At 53.8% G+C, this 19,496-nt stretch overlaps 1 protein-coding gene across 1 annotated transcript in view; it reads right to left on the bottom strand.

Moving 5' to 3' along the window:
* Positions 1-19,496, bottom strand: part of DNMT3A (DNA methyltransferase 3 alpha) — a 98,736-nt gene that overhangs the window by 70,659 nt on the left and 8,581 nt on the right. The window contains exon 2 of the mRNA XM_042982359.1: positions 1,333-1,568. Coding sequence (XP_042838293.1) covers positions 1,333-1,395 — 63 coding nt within the window. The 5' untranslated portion in view covers positions 1,396-1,568. The remainder of the gene's footprint in view (positions 1-1,332; positions 1,569-19,496) is intronic.

The raw sequence follows: 19,496 nt of genomic DNA, 5'->3' as shown, positions 1-19,496 counted from the left end.
TCCACACGAGGACTGACGCAGGCGGGGCAGCGAGAAAGGTTCTGACCCACCAGGCTCTCATCTGGACCCACCACTGAGTATCTGGGCTCAGCGTCCTCACCTGTAAACTAGAGCCATCTGCCCTTGCCCCACCTGTTTCAAGGGCTGCTTCCAAGAACCACATGGATGGAAACCACTCAGAAAACCGAAACAGGCTCTAAGAATGAGCAAACCCAGGAAGGAGCTGAGTACGCATGGGGGAGGGTAAGCAGTGAGCGGGTCTCAGGGCCGCCCCTGACGGTGGCCAAGCAGAGGGGACACTCCTCAGAGTGCCGGGGGGGGGGGGGGGGCATGCCCGGTGCCAGGTGTCCACTGTAGTTCCAGAAGGACAAACTATAACCCCCAACCAAGCATCACCACCCCTCGCTCCTTGCTCAGGAAAAGGGGAGCAGGCAGAGGAAACTGTGGGGACCAGGGCACGGCAGATAGGACACCCCAGAAAGGCCCGTGGCTGGCACAGCTTCCCCAGAAAGGTGGTGGTGGGGTTTACCATTTCACTGACAGAGGGGGAACACAGAATCCCAACGTTGGGGGTTCAGGGTGGCTTTGCCTACAGGTGGACACGGCTTGGTGAGGTTCCAAGGCAGCCTGTGGGGACCCAGCAGGGATCCCTACTGGTCTGCTGGGATCTCCTCTGATTTAGGCTCATCCTGGAGTTCAGCAGAGGGTGATGAGGTCACCTCTCATGGGGCTCTGAAAACAAGGAGGTCATTAGCTCCATGGTCACAAGTGACACTCACTCAGAGCCCGGGGTGGGGGTGAGGGGCAGGAAATCACCATCTCCAGGATGACTGGTGTCACCCTGTTTGGGAGGGGGAGCCCTCACGCGGCCTCACATCTACCAACCTCCCTGAACTTGTCTTTGGCCTCCCAGAAGCTACCGAATACCCTGGGGAAGCAGAGGCAGCTAAGACAGGTAAAGTGACCAACCCGAGGACACAGGGCTGGTAGGAGGCCAATCCAGAAAGGAATCTGGGTTCGGGGACACGCTGCAAGGCCGACTGCCAACACTGTACAGACCCAGGGCTTGAGCCTCTGCTCAGACACCAGGAAGGTGAAAAGCCTGGGTCCTGGAGCCTGATCACGTGGTTCAAATTCCCACCGTACCACCAGGACTGAACCTCTACCAGCCATCACCCGAAGGGGGACATCACCCCCCTCCACCGCCCAGCGCGAAGGCTGAGCTGCGCGGTCCAGCGCTCAGCACACCAGAGCTGTCACTGCTCGGGGACGGGCCCTCCCCTTCCCTGGGTTTGGGGTCCTAGGGGGTCCTGGGCAGAGCCAGCCGCTCACCTTGCGGTCCTCCTCCCGCTCCGGAGCGGAGCTGCTGGTGTCCCCGGGGCCGCTGGAGGGCATGGCGGGCAGCTGGGCGGTGGGAGGCAGGCTGGGGCTGCGCGGGGCTGGGGGGCTGCTGGGCTTTGGGGAAGGAATTATCGTGGTCTTTGTAAGCAAGAGTTAGAACTTAGACATAGATCCCGGTGCTGAGGGAGACTCCTGCTGCCTGCGGTGTGGACTTCCAGTGGCTCCACCTGTGGGGGAAAGACAAGAGGGGTCAGCAGGGCAGGGCACCCCCAACCCAGGCCCCACCTGACCCCCCCCCACACACCTCAGCCCCGGGGCCTGTGAGGCCTGTTCCTCTGACCTCACTCCTCTTCCCAGGCTCACCAGCAGCTCCGGCCAAACTAGCACCCCAGAGAGTAGGGGAAACCGAGGCCGACTCAGCTGGCAGGGTACCGCCTGGCTTCCCCCAGGGCCACCTCCTGCCTGCGAGGCGGCAACAGTCTCCCCGGGGCCTCCGCGTTGCTGGGGCGCAGTGGGCGCCACTTCTGGGACTTCTAACTGCCTCCTGCCTCCTCCCTTTTCTTCATTCACGTCTGTTCTCTCCTTTGAAAGCTTCCCGCACCCTCCCTCCCACCCAGCCACCCCCTGGGAAATCCCAGAGGTCCCCAGCCCCGCTACATTTTCCTTCTAATCTGTCCTCCCCTCACGCCCCCGCCCCCACACCGCTCCCACCACGTGGAGGAAGTGAGCTGCAGTCACAGGATGTGAAATGAATGTCAGCTCACTTTAGGACCAGCGCCTGGGCCCAGAGAGAGCTGAGGTTGAACTCGGGCTGCGGCCAGGCTGAAGGCCTAGGTTTGCAGTGCAGTCTGGAGGGCGCCCCGGTGGGGAGAGGCCGAAGCCAAGGCCACGGTGACGGCTGACAGGAGGCTGCTTCCCCCCCACCCCCACTCGAGCCCCACGGATCGGCACCATTTGCCCGGGGAACCTGGTGGGCTTGAGGGGGCCCTCTGCACCCACCCTGCTTGATTTTAGGGGCTTTTTCATCTTCCCTGCTTCAGGTGCGGGCCTCAAGCCAGTGAAATCACAAAGCCCCCGCCGCAGGCCTCTGCTCGGGGTGGGGGTGTTGCGGATTCAACCCCCTTTGCTCGGAGACACTGAGTTCTGGGCTCCCCACCCCCCAGGAGGAAACCCGGGCCAAGCCCCTGCCTCCAGTGCACCCGCCCGCGGGGAGGGGATTGGCAGGAGAAGGAAAGTGGGAGGCAGCTGGATCTGGGCCCACCCACACCCTTCCCCTTCCAGTTCCCGTTCTGCTTCCCGGGCTTCCCCTCCCTCTCGGGCTCCTTCTCCCATCCCCCTCCAGCCAAGGCTCCCTGGAAAACCAGGCACTGGAGAAAGCACAGGCTTGGGTCTCCCACGGGCGCGGCCCCTCCCCCAGGGACGGCGGCGGCTGGAAGGTGGGTTCTGCCCAGGGTGTGTTGGGACAGGCTGGGGCTGGGAGGAGCCTCCTTAGGGCCAGCACAGGAGGGGCTGTAAGTTCAGACCCCCGTGGGCTGTAGATGCTCCAAGCCCCCACAGGTGAACCCGAAGGAAACCCCAGGTGCTATGCAGACACATAAGCTCGACACAGTACTGAGCTCCATGAATGTTTGCTGCCCAAATGCACGAGTGCACAGACAGCAGGAGGAGTATTGCTTTAAGTGTCAGACACGGTGCTAAGCACGTGACACGCTGGCCTGCCTTCCTTCCTTCCTTCCTTCCTTCCTTCCTTCCTTCCTTCCTTCCTTCCTTCGGGGAGCTTCTAGTACTATTACTATCCCACGTTTACAGTGGAACCTAATGTTCAAAAAGGTTAGGATTTGTCCATATTCTAGAGTCAAAGCAGAAACTTGAATCCAGATCTCTCTCACTAAAGCTCTGGGGGGACTGTCTGTGAAGCTTTGTCCCCCAGCTTATACCACCCCTCAGAAACAACTCTTGAGAGCCCATTAGAGAACTGGTCCAACCCAGAGCTCCATAAAGCTTCCCTCCATTATCAGCCAGTCATTCCCCTTCAAACCCACACCCCGTTTGTTAGCACAAACATGCCCAATGGCCTTACAACCACCCCCCCCCCCAACCACATTAAAACCTTCAAAAGGATAAGGAAGTTATCTGGTTGGAAAGAATATTGAACCAGAGTCAGCAGATGTGGGTTCTAGTCCTGACTCGGGCTTCCCACCCTTAGTTTCCTCAACCGTGAAATGGGGCGAGGTAGACTACGTTATCTACAAGGTGTCTTCTCGCCCCTCCCGGCCAAGCTACTGGAGGCTCCAAGGGCAAAGGGGAGACGCAGACAAGGCTGGGATAACTTCAGGAGCCCCAGAGCCCCAGAATGGAGTCGGTGAAGACCCAGGCACAAAGTAAGTAAGAGGCAGATAACCCTCCACCAGATGTTTGTCTCAACACTGCCCTGAGGCCCAGAAACACCCAGGGAGTTTCTGCAAGAAAAAAAAAAAAAAAAAAAAAACACTTTCAGAGAACCTCTGGTTGCCATTGAAAAGAGTAGGAAGTAGGAGGGAAAAGCGGAACATCACAAGGCATTGACCCTGAGGGCAGACACCCCGGAAAGGAAAGGAAAGGAAACCTCTTTCCTCCTCCCCTTCCTCCACATATCCCCCTGGTATCTGAGCTGCACGCACAAACTCACCGCAAACTCAGCTGACCTGGGTCAGTCTGTAGGTTCCTTTGTGTTACTCAATGGAACAGATCTGTCAGAAAGTGTTCCTCAGAATCACCCAGCATCATCTAAAACCATCCGGCATATGGTCAGGCAGGCCACGCACCGCACAGCCCAGGGGGCCCACGGCGGTGGCCAAGCTCCAGGACTCGACACGGCGCTTTCCACCTGCCCTTGGAAGCTTCCTTCTCTCAAGCAGCCCTGCTGAGAGGAGCGACCAGCTCCTGGGCCCCCGGTCCCAACCCAGCGGCATGTGTCCACCACGACGACGGTCCTTCGCCAAGCACGGCTCTCTGCTGCTCCTGGCGCCGAAGCCTCCTTCTCACCGGTGCCAAGGGCTGTGCCACAAAAACCACCACCAAAGAAAAATCCATGCCAGGAACGCTACCACCAAGGACAAGCAGCTTTTATTTCCTTCTTTACACTTCTAAATGTCCACAGTGGCCGTAAATAATGTGTATAGCAACATCTTTAAAAAATGCTTAAGGAATCCCATCAGAAAAATATCTGGGTATCACAACCTACACAGTCACCATTATCACTCTTCAATTCCAAACCCGCTGTGGGAAAGAGGACAGGGATTTTGTTTTTTGTTTTTTTTTTGTTTTTTTTTTTTCAACGTTTATTTTTTTATTTTTGGGACAGAGAGAGAGCATGAACGGGGGAGGGACAGAGAGAGAGGGAGACACAGAATCGGAAACAGGCTCCAGGCTCCGAGCCATCAGCCCAGAGCCCGACGCGGGGCTCGAACTCACGGACCATGAGATCGTGACCTGGCTGAAGTCGGACGCTTAACCGACTGCGCCACCCAGGCGCCCCAAGAGGACAGGGATTTTGAATATACACACCAAATTTCACCACCGTCTAAATCCAAGTTGGTAAAAAGTTTTTTTTTTTATTTCTCAAGACGTACAGTCACGGGCTGGGGCCGAACAGAGAGGAGACACCCCCTCCCCATGACATTTTGGGGTCTGGAAAGCCGCTTCGTGATTGCCAAATTTCAGACAAAACTGATTTCAAATCAACCTCAAATCAAATCAGATCAGACCTGCTTTATGACAAGAATCCTCAAAAGACACTTGAGACAGTAGCACCAGCTACCTCCCAGACCAGGGGTGAGGGGGATGGACAAGGGAAAAGGAAGAAGACTGAAGGAAAGAAGTAAAAGCCCTAGGTCCTGTCCCCGTGGAGTCCGAAGGTTTACTCTCTGGAGAGAACAGAACAGAGGGGTCTCTGCACAGAGTTGACTGGTGCAGCTGAGAGCAAAGGTAATATATCAAAATCCGGGAGATGAAGATTATTTTAAACGCTGACGTCGAGTGCCCCCAGCTTTTCCCCACTGGGCTCCCAGACCCCTGGCAGCCCGACCCTCGCCTTTTCTGGAGAATCTCATTAGTCCGAGGGGATAGGCCTGCGGACATAGATGCTGCCACCGGAAGCCAAACGGTGTCCAAATGGCTTGTTTAGGTCAACCAGGTGGGTCTGCCGCACAACAAGCCCCAGCATCATGCACAGGTCTTCTAATCCGCTTGTTCCTCCCCCGTGCTTAATCCTGTAAAGGACCATCATGGACCAGTAGACGTCAGAGGGAAGCCTCTGACTTGGAAGACAGAGACGAGAACGCAGAAACCCAAAGCAAACCACAACTTGGAAAACCTAGACTTCAGGCCCAGATCAGACGCCGTGTTCATGAGACAAGAACGTGGTGCGATTTGAAGAGAACTCTCAGAGAACAAAACAGATTTGCCGAAGGTACAAGTCATGCTAGCAAGATGCAGAACTCAACACAAAGCTACTCCAAAGAGAAAAATGGAAATAGGAGAGGACGGGAAAGAGAGCTTGAGAACTGGTCCGGAAGTTTCATCTGAAAAGCAGGCGTTACAGAAAAACAAAAACAAAAACAAAAAAAACGGGAGAAAATTACCAATGAAATAATTCAAGGGAATTTCCCAGAACCGAGACCTGAGTGACCTGGTTGAAAAGACCCACCACAAGGCACATCACCATGAAATCTCAGAACACTGACATCAAGAGAGGATCTTGCAGACCAGGAGAAAAAGTGACACATAAAGGTCCAGGAAGCAGAATGGCTTCGGATCGCTCAACGGTAATGTGGAAAGCAAGAAGACAAAGGACCAATACCTTTGGAATTCTTAAAATAATTCTCCCGTTAGAATTCTTTACGCAGCCTCGTCATCATTTACGTGTGATAGGAGAATATATTTTCCAGACGCTCCTTTCTCAGGAACACAGGAAGATGTCCTCTAAGACACACGAGACAAGGGAAGGGGATCTCCGGGATTGAGGTGGAAACAGGCCAGGTGAAGCCATCGAGGGTCACTGTTCGGATCAAAGCAGTGTCACCTAAGCCTCAGGCCTGTTGACTGCTGTCATTGCCATGCCCTTGACCATCGAACGGTCTTTTTAATCCGACAAGACTACAGGTGTCACTCCCTGTTCCCACTCTGCCATCTGAACTCAGGAACTGGACGGATTCGGATATTGACAGGTATCTGTCCTGGACGATGTGCTCCAAAAAGGGGGAGTAAACCAGACAAGAGGAAGAAGGCGAGATCCAGGAAACAGGAACTTCGACCCGAAAGAAGGCAGAGGGAATGCCACGGAGGACCACAAAAGGAAGCCACAGAATGGCAGCCACAACGTGCCACACAGCTAGAACTGGAAAGAACTTTCCAGCGAGAACTGGAAAACTGGGTCTGGAGCATGTAATATTTGATGTGACTGCCCTATGGAAAGCCACACCAACAGCTATTAGAAGGTGAGACAGCAACTAGCAAAAAGTACAAAGAAAATAAGGCAGGTGCAGAAACCAGATCATTGTTAACTTCAGTGGAAAAAAAAAAAAGGAAACGATTGCAGTAGACTATAAGGCTTAGCTGTGAATACAGACGCATTAGTTGATTTAACAAATATGTGTGTGTGTATACACACCTATGTAATGCATGTGGGTATATATACATATGTATGTATATATATATATACACGTATATATATACACGTGTATATATATATACGTATATCTATGTATATATATATATACACATATATATGTGTGTGTGTATATATATGTATATATACGTATATGTATATATACACATATATATGTGTGTGTGTGTATATATATATATATATATATATATATATATATGCATTTCCTGTTGCTGCTGTTACAAGTTACCACAAAATTAATGACTTAAAACAACACAAATGTGTCATGTTGCAGTTCTGGGAGACAAAAGTTCAAAATGGTTCTTGTCACTGGACTGAAAATCAGGATGTTGGTAGGGCTGCACTCCCCTCCCTGGAGGCTCTAGGGAGAATCCATTCCCTCGATTTTTTCGACTCCTACAGGCTACTCATATTCCTTGGCTCATGGTCCCTTCCATCGTCAGAGCCAGCAACGGCCAGGCTCTCTCTTATCGCATTACTCTGACTCCGCTTCCAGAATCACATCTCCTCTGCCTCTCCCACCTCTGTCTTTCATTTCTAGGGACCCTGTTGATTACCCTAGACCCACCCAGAGAATGTAGGATGATCTCCCCATCTCAAGATCTTTAACTTAATCAGACCTGCCTGCAAAGTCCCTTTTGTTACATAAGGTAACATATCCACAGGTTCAGGGGATTAGGATGCGTCCCTCTTGGCGGGGGTGGGGACGTGGCAATATCCTGCCTATGACACGTATACACACGCATACATTCATATGTGCATAAAACATTTTTGAAAGAGCACTGTTAATAGTATGCCCTACCACGAGAGCGATTTCGGAGCAGAAAGGCTGGCCGTGTAAGGGAGCTGCATGCCTACTTACTAAATAGGAAATCAATGGGAAATGTCTAAAATGGAAGAATCAAAAATATGCACATGCCTCAGAAACGTGAGATGCAAAATTGCTAGAAGAAACAGCTAAAAGTGGTCGCCTCTGAGAAGGAGAGGGTGGGAGGGTCTCTTTGGTGAAGTGATGTTGGTCTTGACGTCTTACGTGATGCATATGTACTGCTGTGAGGAAATAAGACAGGAATGTTATGGGGCGCCTGGGTTAACCAGGCGGTTAAGCGTCAGCTTCAGCTCAGGTCATGATCTCACGGTTCGGGGATTCAAGCCCCGCGTCGGGCTCTGCGCTGCCAGCTCGGAGCCTGGACCCTGCTTCGGATTCTGTGTCTCCCTCTCTCTCTGCCCCTCCCCCACTTGCATTCTGTCTGTCTGTCTGTCTGTCTCTCTCTCTCTCTCAAAAATACATAAACATTAACACAATTATTTTAAAGAGGCAATAGGGAAGGGCAAGAGGGCTTACCTCCCAACTTCAACCACTGGTGGCGTTGGCTTCTATCCTCCTCTACGAGTGCGTCTAAGCCCTTCTACCTTGCTGCTCTGTGAAACCATCACTTCCCACAGCAGGACCATGACCAGTGCCTCACGCCCACACACAGTTCCATCACCAGCTATAAAAGGGGTGCCTCCCTCCCTGCTCCCCCACCCCACCCCTCACCGAACGTGTCTAATCCCTCCCCGTACATCACTTCCACCAAGCACAGCCCCTGCCCGGGGTGCTGCACGTCCCTTCCATTCCTCCCAAAGTGCATCTGTGCTCGCCATGGCTGCCCACGTCCCTAACCGCAACACCGGCTCATTCAACAGCCCACCTCAGCCAAACACCCACAGTTGAGCCATCCCTGCCACGTCACCTGCCCCCCCCCCCGCCTCCAGCCTGCCACCACACCGTCCCCGGCACCGTCCCCACCTTCCTCACCAACCCCAACCCCATCAGCACCTCCCCAGCTCATCACCCCAAGTCTCCCCTCCAGGTTTGCGCCCACCGGCACTGAGACCGTCACCCCGCTATGTCACCTCAACAAGAGCCTGCGCAGAACGATTCTCTTCCAGGAACAAAACCAGAATTGCCCCAAACCTAAATCCTTTCTCCATCAAAAACAATCCCGGGGCACCTGGGTGGCTCAGTCGGTTGAGCTTCCGACTTCGGCTCAGGTCACGATCTCACGGTTGGTGGGTTCAAGCCCCCTGTCGGGCTCTGTGCTGACAGCTCAGAGCCTGGAGCTGCTCTGGATTCTGTGTCTCCTTCTCTCTCTGCCCCTCCCCTGCTCACGCTCTCTCTCTCTCAAAGATAAACAAAAATTTTTTTAAAATTAAAAAAACAACACAATCTTGATGTCATCATCGTAAGAGCCCCTTCCACTCCATCTCAAGTGCTCGATCTGCATCGCTGAAAAACATAGACCATCTCTGGAGCAGGCCCTTCCTCCCCTTCTGTCTAAAGTCTACTTTTCCCCTTGTGGACTTTGCTTGTTTCCAGCTATCTACCCCTCCCCACCAGGGGGCTTGGGGCGTATTTGTCCTGACCCCACAACTCACCCCAGGCAGAGTGAGCACGTGACCAGGCGGGGCCAACCGGACGCCTCCGGGGACCGTGGTGGTGCAATGGAAAGGCTACAGGGTAGGATGTGAGTCAGGAGCGGCTGCCTGCGGGGGAGGGCTTGCCTGAGAACAAAGAGCTGAAGACAGAGGGATGGCACACTGAGGTCATTGTCTAGGCCCCCGAGAATCTAGCTGTACCTGGAGGCAGGGCATCTCTGAAACTCGCAGTAATGGAAGCCTTTCCCTGCTTGGGTGTGAGTGAGTCTGTGCCGTGCGGCTGACAGTCCTGACTCATATGCTAATCTCAGCCTCCTAAAGGGCTTCTTCCTGCGTGGGTTCAAATCCTGACCTGCTTACTCTATCAGCTGTGTGACCTGGGGCAAAACCATGGCCCTCGGCCTCAGTTTTCTCAGCTGTAAAATGGGGTAATAATAGGAGCCACTTCACAGGGTTGTTGTGAGAATTCAAACGAAATTCATTGAACATGCTTACAAGGCTGCCTGGCACAAAGAAAATCCTCAGTACATTTAAACAACTGTTAGTCCCTGACTAATCCAGCCCACGGTTTTCTCTCCTTTCTTGAAATCCCCCGAGTGCCCGTGAGCGGACGTCACTCAAACAGGAGCTTGTACTCACGAAGCTCCCACGACGTGCCAGCCCCTGTGAATAGAGCTTTACAACCGCAACGTCTTGTTCATCGTCACGCCTCACTCCGACCTTTTGAAGTGGGGCCTCTCCCCTCCCCCCTCCCCGTTTTCCAGACGAGAAACGTGCGGTATCGAAAGGTTAAGAAAGCTGCCCAAGGTCATTATTAAGTGGTGGAGCTGGATTCACATCCACGTCAGTCCCACCCTGAAGTCCAGAGTTTTCCACTTCATCATGTCCTCTTACAATTAACATGTGGCTGTTGCAGACATATTAACTTTGGGCACAGATTGGTCTGAAAGCAAAGTTTCCAGTTAGCCTCCCTTTCCTGGTGAGGCCTGTCTGCGGGGAGGGCAGGAGTCGGCGTGGTGGTAAACAACTTTCTAATCATAGTAGCCCGGGCTCTGCCCAACGCGTCAATCATTCATTCAGCTATTTACTGGGTACCTACCATGTGCTCGGCACTTGCTAAGAGACTCGTATGGTCCCATTTCATCCTTGCAACGATCCTGTGAAATGTATGAAATGGTTCTCTTGTTATTCCCGTCTTATAGAAGGAAAACCTGAGGCTGAGGGGTTTAGTACCTCTCCAAGGGAGCACAGGTAGAAAGTTCCAGGGCAGGATTATGAAGCCAGGTCCATCTAACTCCAGAGTCCTTACAAACATGGCAGCACTTGGTCACGGATGAACGTGCTGAGCCTACGCCGCAGCTCATCTGTCTACGCCCCTGGTGTGGCACCAGCCCAGAGATAACAGCGTCATAGCTGAATTTCCTACTGGAGCTTGGGCAGAGCTACAAATGCACCTTGTGGATGACCAAAGGCAGGAGAGTAATCGTGTGCCCCTCGCCACCTAATCATCTGCCAGGGTGGCGATAAGCTCCAGGCCTAGTAAACTGGGGGCCGGTAGGAGGCTGAGGGGAGCGACCAGGGCCTCCTAGACAGAGATGTCTATCTGCCAAGTCTTTCCCCTTACCACAGCCTCTCTTGGTCACAAGACTGAGCTGGATGGGGGGCGGGGTGGGGGGGGGGTCTCCTTTGGACTGCTCATTCCCTCTCAGCGTGAGTGAGATGCACATCATCATACCATTCCTCTGGCTTCCAGAAACATCCCTCCCATCCAAACCACCAGCTGCACAGAGAATACCAAAAGCCATTGGCAACAGGCCAACAGTCCTGCCATCCTGTTGCCACTTCAAAGCCCATCTGTCTGGCTCTGGAGTCACAACAAGATGACCTGTGGTTGTCACACTCCCCTCGAGGCCAGGGCACCACCAGTGTGAGCATTTATGATCACACCAAACCTGCTGCCACGATGGTGGCAACACCGGCAGAGATGAGTTGAATCAGACTCCTGTGCTCATACTAATGGTTACCATGACACAGACCCGAAAGCAAGGAGGGAAAAAAAAGATTTATACCCAAAATAGATGCTGGTAAGGAGCCGAAGTTGTCCTTGGGCATTAAAAAGAACCAGTACAGACTTCCGTTAAGGAGCATGCAATTCTGAGTGTGACAGGTCAGGAGATGCCTGACTTGTGGGGAGCCATGGGTGCTGGAGCAGTCAGATGGGCGTCCCGGGCCTTGGATCAGAGAGCCAGGGTGGCCAGGCTGAGGGTCCACATGAGAATCAGCCACGTGGGCCCTGGCAGGGCCTGCTGTCTGAGCAGCCGTGAGCGTGGGTCCGGTCCTGTCCTCCCCTGGAGGTAGCCCATGGTCCACACCTGCCAGCTCCGGGACCTCTTCACTTACTCCCTGTTGACCCCTGCCTGTGGCCCCTACCTCCTGTCTCTGAAAGCGTCAAGGAGTGCGAAATGTCATAATCCCCGAAGGGGACACCACCATGGTTCCACTGGAAAGCAAGTCCACAGCCTGGCATTTTTTGGACCCCTGCGCCACTGAACCAAGAGCCCCCAAAAAGGAGTTACTCCACTGGCTTGGGTGATCGATCCTAGTTACCACACCGCTGAGTTGCTGGTTCGTAACAGAGACAAGGAAGACCACATCCGGAATCCAGAGGATTCTCTCAGTCACCTCTTAGAACTTCCAAGCCCCAAAGTTAGGGTTAATGGAAAAACTAGAGTAACAATAACAACAACATAAAAGACAGACCAACGAGGGATTCGGATCCTTCGAGAATCAAGGTTCGGGCCCCTGCACCAGGTAAAAGAAGCCTGGCCTGCTGACATTCCAGTAGAGCACAGAGGAAATCTAGGGTGGATAACGGGAGAAAGGAGCCAGACATCAAATGTGGCCTTGGGAACAAACACAGAAATGAAAACAGTAGTAGTTTTGTGTACTTTCTATTTACTGGATACATATACGTGTTTATTTGTACATGGTAACCGTTTTTCTTCTTTTTCCTCCTTCTTCCCATTATTTCATATACAAGCTGTTGGAAGTTAAATTTATACTTTAGTCTTTAAAAAAAAAAAAAAAAGATTTTATTTTTAAGTAATCGCTACACCCAACGTGGGGCTCGAACTCACAACCCTGTGATCAAGAGTCACATGCTCCACCGACTGAGCCAGCCAGCCTCCCCTATACTTTAGTCTTTAGGTAACAGAATAGTCAGTGGCACTGTGGCTGAACTTGAGAAGCTATTCACGTAGACAGTGGCTGATCCAGTGCTTAGTGGGACTCTTCGGGGAAAGGGTGAGAAGAATTGCTTGCCGTGTCTTGCTAGGTAGAAACACGGCTTCGATTGTAGTTGTAGGGGAGCCCAAATAGGTGTGAAAGGTGCAAATGCAGTTGTGCGGCCAAAGGGGTAGGTAGACTGCCAGTTAGCGATTTATTCATCCTTCACTTCCTGCTCGGTGAAAATGGAACCAGGCCCTTGAAGTGTTTCTCCTCTGCCAGCAGGCACGGCGTTAGACTCTGCCACCAGAGGGTACTGGAGGGACACTGAAGAAAAGGGAGTCTTCTTTCCTAGACCTGGGGTGCTCTCCCGGAGCTCTGTACACAACTTCCCAGGCCCCGGGCTCCTGCAGCGAGGGGGCTTCTGAAGCGCCTGGTCTGGGGAGTGCCTAACAGCCGGCAGCAGCCAACATCTCCACCCGACACTCCCCTTGGGTAGTTTAGTGGCAGTGTGACCCATGCGTAGCTTTCCTTGGGATCCAAAGGATGGCTTCCAGTGAGTTCCAGGGGCAAGTCTCCAGCAAGGTCTTCCAACGTGTCTCCACAGTCAGCTCCCTGTCATCCAGGGAGCCACAGCTGTGCCCTCTCCATCCAGGTCGGGATATCGGCCCCGGCGTGGGCCTCTTCCCCGGGCGCTCCATGGTGACCCCCGGGGAAGCGGCTGGTCTCACACGTGCTATTTCTAGATTCTCTGTAGTTCGTTCTACGTCTCACCGGCCGGTCTCTCACTACTCCCAACCCCAGTTGTAGTTAACACGTCTTGATAGTAAAACCTGTTCGGATCACGATGTGCTTTCTGTCTTCTGAATGGACTCTGATACGGTCACTCACAGCCTCAAAGGACCATTTTCCATCCTCATGGTCCTTGAGTACAATTCAGCCTCCTCGCCAGCTAACCGTTACCCTGCTTCAAGCACTCGATCGGCCACCGTTTACTGAGTGCCACTGCTGAGCCACAAGACACCCTACTTCTGGAAGCTTCCAAGCCAATCGACTCTCTGGCTCTCAGTCCTGCCCATGCCTCCCCCTGGCTCCATGCCCTTGACTCTCCCACCCCTCGGGCCCCTCTGCTGTCTCGGGGGGCAGCTATTACTGCATGGCGGGCACCCCCGTGGGGCACGCAGTCCCCTCTGCGGAGACGCTCAGGCACCGGGGTCAGTACAGACCCCCACTTTCTGGACATCTCCACCTGGCTGGTTTGCAACCACCTAAAATCCCACTCTTCTAGACCCAGATGCCTCATGTTTCCTCTGACTTCTCTCCCTACGCGGTAGTGGCACCACCCCCACCTCAGCCGCGGAAGCCCCAAAGCCTGAAGAGAACCGAGGTCCCCCTTCCTCCTCAGTCCACCCGGCACCTGATCCTGTCCTCGGGCCTCTATCCTCCACCTCCGCCCTCTGGGCCCTTTGTGCCACAGGTCTCGACCTTGGTGGATGTTCTACGACGGGGCTCCCTGCCTCTTGCATATCTACTGCCCACCCCGGCCTCTCAGCAAAGATTTTCCACAGCACGTGGCCTCCTCCATCAAAACCTATGATGCCTGATGAAAACGTTCTGAGATTGCCTGTGGTGATGGTCGCACAACTCTGTGAATGTACTAAAAACCATCGCATTGCACACGTTAAACGGGTGGATTGTATGGTATGTGAATCATATCTCAATTCAGCCGTTATTTTTTTTAAAACTTCATCGGGCCTATGATTTTCACGCACAGTAAAATCTGAACTCTGGTCCAGACCTACACGGATGGCTCACCACCGCGTGGCCTCACCCCCCACCTTCCCAGCCGACCCCATCATTCCAGGGCCAGTCACTGTCCCCCAGCTCACACCCTCCGTTCCTACACCTGTGACTACACCCACCCCGTCCTCTCCTCTGAGGGAGTCCCCTCCCCCCCGTCCCTCAGCACCCCCTATGCCCACTGCTTCTCCTCGACCACCCATCCAGTGGTCTTTAATCAGTGTCTGTCACGTGGTCATTTCGCTTTTCATGTGTATATGCGTGTGTCTGCTTTCCCAAACAGAGGAGGTCAGAGTTCATGTCTTGCACCTTGCTGTCCGCCCAGACAGCTCACAGCTGCCTCCCCCCTCCTCCCTGTTCCGGGTGACCCTTGAGGCAAAGAGGACTGTGTGAAATCACTCCCAGGCAGCTGCAACATCCCCAGCACAGTGCTGCGGTGCCCCGAGTGACCCCCCACAAGCCCCATTCCAGGGGTCGCTCAGCAGAGCCCCCCAAGGGACTCTGCCCACAGTAAGGCCCCCTGTGGGAGCTCCTGGCTTCCTGCACCACCTTTCCCAGGCCAGAACATACACCTGCTGTGGGGTCTACAGGCCCCACTGACCCCCAGATGCACAGGGTGAAGGGGGTCATGAGGGTCCTAGGTCAGGGTGTCAGTGAACCACAGGAAGCAAGGGGGAATGGCCTCCCACACCCCTCCGGGCCCTTGGAGGCTGAGTCCCCACATGGCCTGTTGCCACTCTCTCCCCACCATCTACGCACATGCTTCTTCCACTCACGCTTTCTCACCCTCCTCCGAAATCAAGTGACCACCCAGCTGACCCCCTTCCAGGCCACAATTAAGATGTCCCTGAAAAGGTCTTCAGGGCCTGGGAGCTGCTATCGGGGCACAGCTCCTCTCCACCCGTTGCTACATGAACTACTCACTTGTCCCTGGTTTGCTTTCTCCTCACCCTCTGCCCCAACCAAAACCAAACGTTTTGTGAAGGGGGTCGAGGGGAGGAAGTAGAGCTCCAGATTCTGGGCAGTGCTTCTCGGAGTCACTAGCCCCTGGCAGCAGCCCTGGGGCCTCTCACGGCCACCCACCCCCCCCCCCAACTTCAGCCCTAGGGAGGCTCAGCCAGACTCCCATCTCAAACCCTGGCCCTGCCAGTCAGGGACACAGGCTGCGGTGTCTGGTCTGTGCAGTGGAGTGAATAGGAGCCCCTATTTTAAGATATGAGAGAATCCAGGGCGCCTGGGTGGCTCAGTCGGTCAAGCATCTGACTTTGGCTCAGGTCACGATCTCACAGTTTGTGAGTTCAAGCCCTGGTTCGGGCTCTGTGCTGACAGCTCAGAGCCTGGAGCCTGCTTCAGTTTCTGTGTCTCCTTCTCTCTCTGCCCCTGCCCTGCTCACGCTCTGTCTCTGTCTCAAAAATAAACAAACAAACAAACAAACAAACAAACAAAGGATATGAGAGAATCCAAGTCAAGCTTTTAGCACAGCGCCTGGGACACAGTAGGCACTAAATAAATGTTAAGTCTTTTAAAAAGTATTATGTGATTAATCAGGGCAAAAGGCCAGTGAAGTGTCCTTAAAAAACCTAGACTCTGGCTTAAGATCACATCTACAAGTGCCTGTCGCTCATGGTGGCCTGACCCAGAGTCATCTCTCCCAGCTAAAGCCCTCGTCTGCCCCTAATCCCCCAGTCCAAGGCCCCTGGCCACAAGTATGGGCAACCTCTTCACCAGGGCCCCAAAGCCATCATCATGGCCACACACACACACACACACACACGTGTGTGTGCACACAGATACACACAGACAGGTGCATATGTGCACACACGGGCATGTATACAAGGACAGATGCATGCACACACATACACAGATATACATGCGTGTGCGCACAGACACGGGTACACAGATACACATGCATGTGCACACACAGATACAGACAGATGCGTGTGTGCACAGACACACACAGACACTCACCCCTCCACACACACACAGACGGATACAGACACACACTGACACGCAGAGACACACATATATAGACAGACACGTATGTACACACACACACACACACACACACACACACACACACACACACACACTCGCTCTCTCTCTCTCTCTCTCCTCACGCTCCAGGCGCCCCCTGCACATGCATCACACATTTCACCTACTGTATGGGCCAAAGAGGCATTTGGAAACCAGCTTGGGAACCTCATAACCATTCATAACATTGTTCTGATAGAAAACACAAAACATTGCCCGATAAACAAACATTTGCAATAGAATTCCTCCAAGAGCTAGGAATTGCCTGTGCTAGAAAACTAACCGAGCAAGAAGAGAAAACCGCATACACTTAGTTTGCCTCTGCAAAATTAATACCAATTACAAAAACATTTATGTGAACTGCTTACCATTTACACCTAATTACCATGCAGCACAATTATGCATACCATTAAGGGCATGCCAGATGAATTATGCTGTATGTTTCATTTGATTACACCACCACACCCTCCGTCCATATACGCCCGGCTTCCAGAGGGCCATCCCTCTGACAGGGTGCAAGCACAGGTCTGTACAAACCAGAGAAACATTGCTTTCCACTCTGAAGTCGATCGTGGTCCCCACCCCAACCTCTTGCCCCAGCCAGAGCCAGCCTGACTCTGGCCCAGGCCTTCCCGCCAACATCACCACCACGGCAGCCCAGGCCGAGACGCCATCTTCCCGCCAGAGCCTCCACCAGAAGGCTGACCTCCCAAGGTCTCCCTGCGGCCGTGGCTACACGTCACAGGGGCCACGATACAGCCAATGGTCACCATGGCGTGGCCACTCACGAGGAAGTTGGCCTCGCTGTCCAGACAAGGCCACCCCAAGCTCACCTTGCAGACGCCACCAGGGCCCTACACCCCTCCTCCTGGCACACTGAGCCAGCCACTGCCCAGGCCCCGCACGGTGCAGAGCTTCTCCCTCTCTTGTCCACACGGCCGTGGACAGTCCTGCCCCCTCTTTATTAAAGAGAAAAGGAACCGACTCCCCTGATTCCCACTTAGCCCACTAGACGCTCTTCAAATACAGTGGGGTGACCCAGGCTCGAGAAACAGGAGAGTCAATGGAACGTGATACGTGGACCTTCCCAGGACAGGGAACTCCTCAAAACTGACTGCGGGCAGGTGACACGGGCCTCCTGGAGGCAAAGCGCAAGAAGTAACTCAGCCGCTGAGAGAGGGAAGGAAGGGGTGCGCACGTGTGTGCCTCCACAGCACCAGAAGGGAACACGCGCAGCTGAATGTTAATTCTCGAACACCTGTGAGGCCAACTGCATAAGGATTCTTTTCAAAGACGAGTGACATAAAATGTGTGACGAGTGACATCAAATATCCAGGGTTAGCGCAAGAAGCAGCGTTTCAAAGAAGCAAACACAAGCCTGTGAGGTTGTCTCCACTTTGCAGATGGCAAAACCGAGACTGAGAAGCATGGAGTGATCTGCCCAAGCACGCGGCTAGGAGGTGGCAGGGCCAAGCTGAGACCCCTGTCTGTCCAGCACCGGGTCTGCTGGCCCTGGCACGATGCCACGCTGCCTCTCGTCTCAGTGGTGCTAACTCAGCTCACGTCATTTTGCTGGAAGGTCTTTGGAAATGGCCCTTCCTGCGACAGGCAGATTCATTTCTATCTTAGAGAAATGGTTTTTGTTTGTTTCTCGTTTGCTTCTCCAAACTGCTGTCCCCGGCTTATCCCCACCTATCTCGGCAGCCCTGCCTTAAAGGGAAGGGTGGACGCCAACTCTGCAATTAGTGTACCATTTTCCAGGGTGAAGGGACTCACCCCGGGGCCCTGCAGCCAGGGAACCTGGGGACAGAGCCTAGGCATTAAGGCTCATCTTCTGAGGGGGCTCCTGAGACGAGCAAGGTCCGGCTCAGGCCCTCAAACATCAGTAGCCCCTAGTTACTTCCCTCCGAAAAGTCTACAGAAGTTGCTACCAGCTACGGAAGAAAATGTGCCGGCCCTTCTAATCCATCATGCTGGGCCCTGTCCCTCCCTCCAGCCCCAGTCCTGTCCCCCATGGGAAGCCTCCGCAGGGCTCCCCCAGGCTCCCCCCACCGGTGCCCTCTCAGTGGCTGTAGCCTCCCCTCACACAGCTGGCCAGGTGACACTGCCCAGCCTCTAGCCCCACCTCCATGCCCGCACTGCCACTCCCCTTCTGACTAGGCTCCCTGCCCCCCTCCTTCTGTCCAGTCTCTCTGCCTCGAGGCCCCTGGACCCCCCCGCTCGGGTATAAACGTGGACATGTTACTCCAAGCTCGACATCTGCCAGAGGATAACACCCCAGCCTTCCGTGGTCCAGCTCCACCCCGCATCCCACCATTCCTCACATCCCGTGACGTCAGAAAATGCCCTTGACCCCCTGGCTGACCGCTCCCTGCCCTTTGACACTCAGCTCAAGCATCACATCCTTTAGAACAGTATCCTGATGAGCATTTCATAATGTCTGTCATTGTCGAATCGCTATGTTGTACACCTGAAACTAATCTAATATTATAGGTCAACTAAATTTCAATTAAAAAATAAAAAAAAAAAAAACCTTTGCTGTTTTTCTCTCCCCTTCTAATGAGACGTCTGAGCCCCTGTGGTATCCGGAGCTCTCTCCACTCCTCCACTCCCCTGCCAGATAATAATCATCATCCTGGTCAGATTCACCTACTGTGGGCTCAGCCCACAGGGACCGGCTCAGCCTCTCTCATCTTTGTGGCCAGTGCCTGGCACGTAGTAGGTCTTTAATAAATGAATAGATGAACGTGACTTGAGGATCTGAAGCAAAGGACCTCTGGACAGAAAACTCGAGAGCTGCCAGACCTGCCAAGGCGGGGCCCTGGCATCTCACTCTGCTGAACCCCGGCTCTCTCGGAGTCCAGGCTGTGTGGAGGGTGTTGACAGAAAAAACACAGAAGCAACGGCCCGGCCCCACTGGGCTTCCCAGCTGAGCCTCCAGTACTAGGCAGGCCCTCAGGCCACCAGCAGATGGGCGGGGGGAACCAGGCCCGGACAGAGGATGGCAATA

Source organism: Panthera tigris, chromosome A3 (genome assembly GCF_018350195.1).
Source record: "Panthera tigris isolate Pti1 chromosome A3, P.tigris_Pti1_mat1.1, whole genome shotgun sequence".
Lineage (NCBI taxonomy): Eukaryota > Metazoa > Chordata > Mammalia > Carnivora > Felidae > Panthera > Panthera tigris.
The sequence above is the reverse complement of the archived record's forward strand: the minus strand, read 5'-3'. Positions and strand labels throughout refer to the sequence as shown.